This window comes from Danio aesculapii, chromosome 6 (genome assembly GCF_903798145.1).
Source record: "Danio aesculapii chromosome 6, fDanAes4.1, whole genome shotgun sequence".
Taxonomy (NCBI): domain Eukaryota; kingdom Metazoa; phylum Chordata; class Actinopteri; order Cypriniformes; family Danionidae; genus Danio; species Danio aesculapii.
The window spans coordinates 2472065-2483876 of record NC_079440.1 but is presented as its reverse complement, the minus strand read 5'-3'; the positions used below and the strand labels follow the sequence as shown (position 1 = coordinate 2483876).

Below are 11812 nucleotides of genomic sequence, written 5' to 3'. Positions count from 1 at the left end.
GACAGGCGCGCTCGGGTCAGACTCGAAAGGTCTTATGTAAGAAGCGCGCGGCGGATCGTCATTCGGCGGCGGCGCGAGATGAAGTTGCAATAATGCGAGGAGAGTTTTTAATCTTATTTATCATGTCTCTGAATGTTACGTCGTGAGTTTATGTGAAGATTGAGTTTCGCCTTTATCATAACCATCGACTCAGGAAGCGGAAGAGCGCGGGATATTGATCCGTGAACGCGTATTGATCAACAAAATGCCGCCCATTGAGAATGACGCGGGTCGAGAGCAGATCCGATCGAAAATCAAAGAACTGATCGATTCCAGTGCTGTTGTGGTGTTTAGCAAGAGCTTCTGTCCGTATTGTGTCAAGGTGAGTACACACACACAAACAGAAACACACACTTCACAACAAACTTCGACAGTCCTGCCATTGAAGAAGCCTTGGAGAAGGAGAGAAAGGCATCTCATGAATGTTTTTAGAGTAAAGCTAGCTTATACATGTTTTGGGTTTATTTCTTATTCAGTATTTAATGTGCTATTTTCATTCCCATGTGTTTTGTCTGACTTTGATACACTTTTAAAAGTACTTTTATTTAGTGAAGAAATCGGTTTAAAAAATCTCTAATATCCTGTTTATGTTTTATTATGAGCAGCCATCATTAAATGTATAGAAAAAAAATTGTAAATTATTTTTGTTTGTTTTAAAGACTTTAGTTAATAAAGCCAGTAGTTTGTAAATGGCAAAGGTTTTACAGTAACAGTATATTATGTAAGGTGTATATTGTAACAGTATTTGTAATGTGAAGCTTTTATGAAGTATAATGGGGATGACTGTACATTTTATACAATGTGCATAAGTGTGTTTGACTTTAAATTGAAGAGCTCTAACAACAAACTCCACTTAATATTCTTCAAGATTTACTGACCAGTAATGGCACCGATCAATATTGAAGTTGTCAAGTCACCTTTGTTTATATAGCACTTTCATAAAGTATGTTGTGTAAAATCACTTCAAATGTATAGTTTATAAAATAGTTCTATCTGTCGTCTCAAATTTAAGAGTATTTTTTATGAAAAAAAGATAGGTTTGTTACTGTTGTCCTTTTAATAATTTTATGTAATATGTGCTCAATTCTATATATATATATATATATATATATATATATATATATATATATATATATATATATATATATATATATATATATATATATAGATAGATATATATATATATATATATATATATAGATAGATAGATAGATAGATAGATATATATATATATATATATATATATATATATATATATATATATATATATATATATATATATATATATCTATATCTATATCTAGATATATAGATATTTTTTTGAATGTTAAATCATGCTGGGAAGTTTAAATTAATGAACAATACCTTGAAAAATAATTTAAGATGGATTGAGATGCTAAAAACTTTGTTGATCTAAGTTTTTAAAATTCTTTATGTGCTCAGTTGTATTTATTTAAATGTTAAATCACTCCGAAAAGAAAAACTAAATTATAAATATCATAAATTGTTAATGTAAATTGAGAATATAAAATGCTTAGAGATGCACTTTATTAAAAGTTTTAATTGACATTGCTTGAATGTTTTTGACTGCTGTTGCACTTAACTCTACTTTGCACGTAAGTATTCAGTGGTGTGTCTGTCAAATTTTTGTTATAGGGATTTTTTTTGCATCATATATAATTTTTAGTTCATCGCTTAATAGAGCTTAACAGCACTGCTGCTGATCTTCCTAAAGTGGTAAATCTAAGATGCTCTCCAGCACTATAATTAAGTTGTTAAAGGGAATGTAACATTCACAATCCAATATTTACAGAACTGTTTAATATTAATGATGATAATTGTTTGTTTTATCTTTGCAATGTCTTTATCATGTGCCTGAAGCTGTTTATTATTTAGAAGTTATGCCTAAACCTTTATGTAGGTTATACACTTACTATACAAAGTGTACTTGTTATATGGTAAATATGTTTCTGAGATGGTTATACTTTGAGAGAGAAATGTGCTGATAAACATCTCAAGTTCAGATGTTATAATATTCGCAATTAAAAATTACAATTTAAAAGTACAAGATGTGTATTTCCATGTCATGACTGATACTAAAATTAGATTTTGTGGTTTAAAATGGATGTCAAATTGGTTAATATTTGACTTAAAATCTGATTCATGATATAGGCCTAGTAATTTTAAATAACACGGCATGTTAATGTAAAACTACTTATTTTTGAGGTCATTTTAATTAATTTTTTAAGACTTAAATTAAAAGGAGAAACGCAAAAAAAGGTATAAACCTACACAGCAATTGTGTACCATGTCTTTAAATTAGTGTTAAAAGGTGCCAGTTAATAAAGCAGCCGGATATTAATATTTACAATTAAGTATGCAATATTTCCTGCTATGATTAAAGTGAGTCAGTAATACTGATACGATCCTGAAGGGATTTATCTGTAGACTGTAGCAGGCAAGTGCTGTGTGAGGTTTATGAGTCAGATGCTATTTGGATACCAAATTGCTTTTGGAAATGCCCTTAAAAAAAGAGCAAAGTTCAGAAAGTGTTAAGTCTAATAATGTTAGAATAATAATAGGGTTGTGTCAGTAGCAGAATGAGCTGCTTTGCTTTGTAGATTATGTCTGATGTGATCTGACCCTTTAAGTACGGAATAAACTAAACCAGCAGGTTGTGAATGATTAGAGGATGGAGTAATTACAGGCGAGGACTGTTACCACACCTTCAGCTTTTTTTTAAAATTCATAATATTTTTACATTTGGTACTTTGAACATTTGGTTTCTGTTGTAGTACATTTAATTTTGCTGCATCTTGCTTTATTACCAATGTATTTTAATTGGAAAGCTATAATGAAGTATTATTATTATTATTATTATTATTATTATTATTATTATTATTCCCTTTGTTTCAAACTCTGACCATATCCAAAAACATAAATCAGAAAATGCAAAAAAAAAAAACATACAATACAATCAAAAAATATACACACACACACACCATTAAAAAAAAATGGGGGAAAAAACATGCAAACATTTATTGCAATACCAGGAGTGGAACTTTTATAATTGTATTTCTTGAGATTTTCAATCGATGCATACAATTATACATGCAGTTGAAGTCAGAATTATTAGCCCCAATATTTCCCAAATGGAGCAAGGAAATTTTCACAGTATGTCTGATAATATTTTTTCTTCTGGAAAAAAGTCTTCTTTGTTTTATTTCGGCTAGAATAAAAGCAGCTTTTAATTTTTTATGAACCATTTTAAGGTCAAAATTATCCGCTAAAAAGAAATTGGGGGGGCTAAGATTAAACAGGGGGGCTAATAATTCTGACTTCAACTGTAAATGTCCTTAACACAGCATGAAGTGATGTTTATATTATTATTAATATTTATAAAGGTCAACTAAATGTTTTCATGTTTAAAAATGTATGTCTGAACTGTTTTTTATGTGTATTTTCCAGGTGAAGGATCTCTTTAAAGAGCTGAATGTCAAGTATAACACCATAGAGCTGGATCTGATGGGTAAGAGCACATATCAGATGAGAGATGCAAGCTCTTTTACAATAATATTTTTTTGGAAGTGAAATGGTATGCATGGAGGAAGTGCCAGCTATTGTTGTTTGAATTCTTCAACTGATGGAAATAATGGGAGATTATTTTAATATGAATGCCTGTATGTATTTGCATCTAAATATCAATCCAACATGTCAGTGTTTGTCTGTTCAATGTTGCGTTATGCAAATTAGAAAAAAACTTACCTGAAGTATGGTTTTGCCGTTTTAAATGCATGAGTGAAGCTGGCGTGTCTTTGATAAAGGCAAGGAAAGTTTATTTATATAGCACATTTCATACACTATGGTGCTTTACATAATCAATAAAAGAAACAAGCATAAGAAATAAAAACATAAAGAATAGAAATGATTAAAAACCGATTCATACTTTAAAACGGCTTTCAAAGAAATGGAAAAAAAGAAAGACATAATAGTGCGATCTGTCAGGCGTAGCACAGTGCTCAGTAAAGGAGCAGCCTTGATAAAACAAACTAATAAAACTCCCCAGTTTTAAAAGTTTTATTGAATATCAACCCACTTTTTGTGTTTTGACTTGAATTTGATATGCATAATATGATACAGACGTGGACAAACGTGTTGGGAACTCTTCAATTGAAGAAAGAAAAACCCACACTAGTCACTGAAATGAATTGAAACTGAAAAGTAATGTAATGATTAATATAAAAATGGCTGAAAATAAACTAATGAAAATCAGAGAGCTAACGTAACCACTCTCGGCTGTTACAGCGATTCTTATGGATCCATACACACACAAGAGCATGTTACTCTGCAGGTTTTCTCCACCGCGTCTATCATGGATCAGCTGTGATATCCATGCATTATAGACTAAGCTCGACTGTCTTATTTGTATACACGTCACTCATCTGTGAGTAATGCCAGAGCTACACTAACTGTTAGAGCCAATCGCAGCCCTTTCTGTTGAGCATGGGAACCAATCACAGGTGTTTAAGAACTCGCTCGACAATGCTCAAGAAGCAAGCGGGATAATATTTACATTTATTTGCTAAAAAGGCTCATGTTGTTCTGTGCATGTACTTGACTATTGTTTGCTACTCAAAAAGAGTGTTTTCTTTGAGCAGGTCAAATTAAAGAGACTTTTTTTCTCTGACTGCTTGTATTAAAGGACAGAATTGTATTACAAATAATATATAAATGTATTTATAAGTGATACATTTAAGAATTCTTGTGCTGTGAAGTAACATCTAAAATTGTGTACGGAAAGCGTTGTCAGTGCACCATGAATGTCATGAAATTAAAATGAAAAATGTAACGCAATCTAAATGTAAAGGTCTAAATATGCAATTTATTTAATTGAATTTTTAAATTTAATTCATGACAACTAGCAACTTTATTGGGAAAAATGGTTTTAAATAAGCAGTAGCATAGTGTAGCATACACAAACATTGATTATGTTTGGTCTTTCTTTGTTGCTGTTAAAACCACCACATCAAACCTGCAGCTCTTATCAAATGATAGCAAATCGCAATTTTTGATTGAATTTTTTCTCCAAATCGTACAGCCCTAAATGAAAGCATTTTTTTCCTAGTGCTATCAGGTTTTACACCCTGTGTTTATTTATTTTTTTATTAATAAGTTGACTGTTATAAGCCTGGATAGATCAATATTTGGCTATTGTTCAGGAGGACCGTGATTGCATCGAGCACCCGGTCTGTTATTTTCAGTCAGGACTCTGAAAACTCTTCGCGTTTTAATTTTGTTTTTACGTAGTTAATTAGCTAGATGCTTCTGGGAAGTTAGATTTAGTTTAGGATTTGTTCTTTTCGTTTCTTTAGCGCCGCCCACGTCCCTTCTGCCAGCTCTTCTGTTTTTCCCAGTCTTTGTATTTGTCTCTCAGTGTTGTAAATAGTATATTTTGGCTTACTTTCTTTATTTGGATTAATTAGTTGGTTTTGTTCACTTTTGGGAATTATAAATAGTCTCGATTTTTGGTATTATTTTGGTTGTCTTTTGCATTTATTCACTGTTTGAATAAATATATTTTAATTACATAAATGTCAAACCCCACCATCCCCTAGACCTGGGGTGTCCAAACTCGGTCCTCGAGGGCCAGTGTCCTGCATGTTTTAGTTCCAACTCCAATTAAACACACCTGATCCAGCTCTTTCTAGGTGTACTAGAGACTCCCAGGCAGGTGTGTTGAAGGACGTTGAAGCTAAACTGTGCAGGACACCGGCCCTCCAGGACCGAGTTTGGACACCCCTGCCCTAGACTAACATCAGGGGTTTGTAACACTTGTTTATAATAGCTTCATATTGCAGAGACCAGTTCTGAGATTACACTTTACCATTTATTGATCACATGTGTACACAGAAGAGCTTTTTTATTTTGCTGAACATGCGATTGCATAACATAATTTTGCTCAAAGATTCTCCTGATATCAAGATTATGGAGTGCGCGTTTTCACTTCAGCAGTTCTTATTCTGATGTTCAGGTTATTGAACTCCCCTCATTGACAGATGAGCTGAAATCATTCATGTGGTCTGTGAACGTTGTGCTGAACTCCTGAAGTTAATGTTTAAGCCTTCAGAGTGTTTCCCAATGACCTGCTGAGTCACTCCACTGTTTCTAATGTCTGGAAATGGGCTTCCTCTATATGCTTTCCTTCACTCTCTCTGCCATGTCTCCAGTATCAGTCTTCTCTTTATCTCGATGTACATGCACAGCTGCTCTTCTCATGTTTGGAGCAGGACCCTCATAATGGATTCTCTGGCGAACGGCTTCAGACCTGATTAACTTCCATTAGCTATTTTTTATTTATTTTTTATCTCCTGTGTGTCTGGAGCTAAACATTAGTTTCAGAAGCCGCCCTGCAGTGCCAGATCTAAATAAGATTAGATGTGCATCTCCGTGAGCTGCCTGTGTGGTGTAGATGTGAACCGTGTGTTCTGAGATCCATGACAGTATCTGATTTTTATTTTTTTGTGATTGTTTAAAAGCTTTTATCTCTCTCTCGTTCAAGTTGCTTTATTGGCATGACATTCATTATAGTATTGCCAAAGTACTTCAAGTATGTAGTGTATTAAAATCATTAAATAATAATAAAATAAAAATGATAATAATACGGTAAATAAGACATAAATGACACAAACAAACAATTAATATATTTGATAAATATAACAATTATAATAATAAAAAGTCTAGATTATTTAAATAAGATGCATTAATTTACATTAACCATTTCTTATGGTGTGTAGGGTGTATACATATTTTGCAGCTAGTCTATACGTCAATTCATTCTCTCCGAGTATATGGTAAAGGTTTTTCTGAGTCATTTAAGTTCAAAAATGAATTAGTCAGTGTTTCAAATTGGGGGAAAATATTTCTCTAGTTGTGTATTATTATGTGTATATGTGTGTAGGGCAAAACAGAAGGAAGTGCATCTCATCCTCTATTTGGTTTGTGTCACACTGTTTACGTATTCTCTGTTCTTTAGGAGTCCAGGATTTTTTATGTCTGCCTTTTTCTATTTCTAGGTCATGATCACAGAGGCGATATTTAAAAAGAATGTGTTTTTCTTTGAATTGTTTTAATGATAAATAATTTGCCAGCTGTGTGGTTCTGTTTAGGGCTGAATAACTTTGAAGTTTAGTCTGGAGGTTGAATTCAGTTTTTAGTTTTTCATCATAATTATATTTTAACGTTTTGCCAATGTGTTTGTAAAGGTTTTGTTTGGGTACGGATTCGGTTTGAGTTTTCTTCAGTAGTTCAGATACCAGTGTGTTTAGAGGATGAGACGCTAGGTTTTTCATTGGCCAGAAGTGCTTTAAATTGGACAGACTTTATCTATCTATCTATCTATCTATCTATCTATCTATCTATCTATCTATCTATCTATCTATCTATCTATCTATCTATCTATCTATCTATCTATCTATCTATCTATCTATCTATCTATCTATCTATCTATCTATCTATCTATCTATCTGGCATTATCATGATTTGTCTTAAGCTGCAAAAAAGGGTTAAAATATAGTAAGAAATGTAAATAATGATGTTCAGAGTAAAAAAAAAAATTAGTAATTGCAAAAGGTTTATAAAGAATAATGGCTAACACTTTACAGTCTCTTAGTAAACCATTGCATTGAAATCAACATTGAGTATTAACCACATTTATCACAGTCACTTTGTTAATGTTGGTTTAAAAAAATACAACCCAATTGTATTCGTTAACTCTATTTAATAAAACAATTATGTCTTTGTTTTATTGAGTTGAGCATTAACTAAGAAATGAACGCCACCTAAGACTAATAAATGCTTTTGTAGTTTTCATTGTGTGTTTAGTTAAACTAATCTCAACAAATGAAGTCTTATTGTATATTGTTGGTGGCAGGGGCATTGCTAGACATAAAGCTCTACTGGGCGATGCACCCCCCTCTTATTACAAATATTTATTATAAATGAAAGTATCATTGTTATTATACAATTATTATTTTAAATCTTAAATGTAACTGGAAAATGGTGATACACAACTGGAGTGATGCTGAGATCATTTAAGAAATCTTTTGCATGAATATTAATTTAATTTGAATTAAATTCTATAGACAATTCAATAGAATACAAAAAAATGATGTTTTATAGAATTTTTTGTTGTCTTAGACTTGACATGGCAGAGAATTAGGTTTATTAAGTCTTCCCTGACTCCTCATCTCTTCTTTTTGCTTCATACAAACAAATCTATCAGGAGGCATGCTTAGTCAGATCACCATCATATTGTTTAAACTTTAGTTTTGTCGACTTGCAAAACAAAAAAGGCTGTTACGCCGGTTATACAACGCATGAACGGCACATGAGCAGCAATTGTTTTTATTTATTTTTTTGGCGCGCATGTTAACTACCAGGACTCGCACGGGGAGAAGAGTAGCGCATGCGAGAGGCGCGCGGGTTCTCTGCGCACATGCAGAGATGCGTCAGTTTGCTTTTTGATTAAACGCATTGCTTTTACCAGCGTTGGTTTGGTTGCACATAGAGAATAACATCTTTATTTCAGAAATACCACTCTTAATAAATAAACTTGCATATGAAGTAAATCATATCTTTAAGCATTTACTGGGTCAGTGGCGAGTAGTTTTTATTATTTTCTTTTTTTTACACTGGTGCACATGCCCCAGTAAATTAGGTCTAGCCACACCCCCTGGTTGTTAGCTTTATAAATATTCAGCACATTTTCACAGTTCATAAGCATTGTTAATGTTTAAAAATAAACACAGTCTGAATACAACACTGGATATTCTCAAAAACAACCCTAAAGGTTAAAATAATAAATAATTGTTCACTGGATATTGAAGCGTCTACAATAACTGCATGCATGTTCATCATCACAATATATTGTATTTTTTAATATTAACACTCATAGAAGTCTTCCATCATGTCTGATGTGTTTTAGAGGATGGGACAAACTACCAGGACTTGCTGCATGAGATGACCGGGCAGAAAACTGTTCCTAATGTCTTCATCAACAAGAGACACATCGGAGGCTGTGACAACACCATGAAGGTTTGAGTTTTTCTGTCTGATTTCTACATGTGCTACAGTGGTGCTTTTTGGCTTAGATATTTCATGGTGTCTGTATGCTGTCAGCATAGATGAGACCATGTGGATAATTGAGTTAGTTTATCTGTTGTTTTTAAAACAGGTGCAGAGGAGTTAATAAGCAGAGATGGGCAGTATTTTAATTTAATTGTAAATTCATTCATTAATTTTTCTTCTGCTTAGTCCCTTATTTATCAGAAGCCGCCACAGTGGAATGAACCACCAACTAATCAAGCATATGTTTTATGTAGCACATGCCCTTCCAGCTGCAAACCTGGGGTGGTGTGGGTTTCCTCCGGGTGCTCTGTTTTCCCCCACAGTCCAAACACATGCGCTATAGGTGTGAAAGCAAGAGTATATGGGTGTTTCCCAGTTTTGAGTTGCGGCTGGAAGGTCATCTGCTGCATAAAACATATGCTGGATAAGTTGGCGGTTCATTCCTCTGTGGCGATCTATGATTAATAAAGGAACTAAGCCAAAAAGAAAATGAATGAAATATTATAAAGAGTGACCAATACATTTTATTCTCAAACAGCATAACTTTGATCGTCCAGACTTATTTTTTTGGCTAGATGTAAATTAATCATGCAGTGGTCTTATTAGAAAACAGATAAAGAAAGAAGCTGGTTTGGTGCTCGCTGAAGTTTGAGGTGAACTATACTTTTGACAAGATTTTGGGTATTTTATAAGATAGAAGGAATGAGCAAATGGCAATAATAATAAGTAAATAACTTTAGTAAACTTGAATATGTTTGTTTCTAATAATAAAAGGCATTTTTAGGCAGTTAAATATATGCATTTCTGCCGTTAATCTTTGTTAATGTTTTCCAAGATGGGCATTGACAATTCATGACAGTCAATCATGTCTTAATTAAATAGCCGGGAGAAAAAATGATTAATAAATTGCATCCGTGCATCAACTTAAGTGGCAGCAGCTTGATATACTTCTGTCTTTTAATTTTAAAAATAAAGAAAGGGTACTGTTCTGGCCTTCAAACTCTTGCAATGATTTTTTTTAATGATCTAACAGCAATATTTAGTATTTTAAATGTTCAGTTAAGTATTTGTATATACTACAATGTATTTGTGCCCATCTTGGGTGTTTTGCTCGCTCTTTACTGACATAAAATAGCGATATAATATTTGTTTTCACTCTCAGATTTTATGGTATTACGTTTATAGTAACTTCAACAACTTTATTTAATGGAAAAACAGAACATTAACTACTGCGCTTATAATAGTATAATTTCTTTAATTATCATTTTATTCCAAAAGAGTTTTCTAATGTATGTAGTGTCGTATTTAGTATGAAGTGTTTTCCATTTCACAAAGCAGGTTTTGCTTGACGACTTCTAGAGGAGCTGAGGGTCATGAGTGGCTGAGCTAGTACTGAATGTTCTTCTCTCAAAGTTTCAGTCCCACACACCCTTTTAGTCAAAGTAGAAGAATAAAGTCGTTATTATTATATATAATTACCTAATTTCTGCAAGTCAAATAGATTGTATTTTATCCCGTTTAATTAACAAAATTGTCATTGATTCAGGTTAAGACTTTGTTCTATGAAGGGCAGTTTCACACTCAGCAGTTTCTTATGCATTAGAGTGTGTCTAGGTTTTTATGGGTGTGCTTTTTAAGCTGAAATCCCAGAGTCTAATGGTGGTCAATTATGTTCTGTTGTAATTGTTATATAGGTCTTATTTTCTTGTTTTTATATATTTAATGTTTTTGTGTTGTTTTTGAGTGAATTTGTTGCAAGTACTGGTAATATCATCACTGGAAATTGTCATAGTAATGCAAGTAATCATAAGCGGTATTAGGTAATCTAGCTGTTTGTTTGTTTGTTTGTTTGTTTGTTTGTTTGTTTGTTTGTTTTTTGTAACCACTTATTTCAGTGTTGCTTGTCTCATTGTTTGAACTGAGAATCAAGTATATTTACATACAGTAACCCTATACTTTAATCTTAACCTCTCATATAGTATGAGTACATGTATTGATAGTTTTAATGCTTCCCAATAGGCTTTCAGGACTCCAGTTTACCTAATCAGTTACTTTTAAATCGACAAAATGCATAAAATGAAATGTATTAACCAGAATTCACCTACATTTTTTTTTTTTACCAGGTTGTAGAGCCTTTTGAGGAATTCATTGTGTGCTAAAACATGGCCAATTTATTTGCTGAATGTGTTTATTAGCTGATCAGAGAGCTGCTTGTCATGTCTGTATTAAAAACAGGCACTGATGATCAGACGTTTCTATCAGAAACGCATGTGTCTGTAGATCTGTCAGCTGTCTATAAAAGCCTTTGACAATAGCGTGTAAAGCAGCTCTGTGGGAGAGACCTTCAGTAATAGAGCTGAATAATGCACAAGCACCTCTTCATGATGGCTCTTATCAGCATGCTTTTTATGCTGCTAATGATTGGTTTGTTGTTGTGGTAACAGGCACACAAAGATGGCGTCCTGCAGAAGCTGTTGGGCGAAGGGAGTGAAGTGTACGATTATGACCTCATCGTCATCGGCGGTGGATCAGGTGGTCTGGCCTGTTCAAAGGTGCGTTCGGTTTCAATGAGGCTAAAAGATCCTTCACTTATGAAGCTGCTTAAATACTGTATGTGTGTGTTGGGTTAATTCAGGTCATTCGGGAC

At 33.2% G+C, this 11812-nt stretch overlaps 1 protein-coding gene across 1 annotated transcript in view; it reads left to right on the top strand.

The window, feature by feature from the left end:
• The first annotated feature begins 47 nt into the window (after positions 1-47).
• The window catches only part of txnrd3 (thioredoxin reductase 3), a 28959-nt gene continuing 17194 nt past the window's right edge, over positions 48-11812 (top strand). Inside the window, exons 1-4 of the mRNA XM_056459323.1 lie at positions 48-361; positions 3508-3568; positions 9023-9132; positions 11610-11717. Of these exons, the coding sequence (XP_056315298.1) occupies positions 245-361; positions 3508-3568; positions 9023-9132; positions 11610-11717 (396 nt within the window). The 5' untranslated portion in view covers positions 48-244. The remainder of the gene's footprint in view (positions 362-3507; positions 3569-9022; positions 9133-11609; positions 11718-11812) is intronic.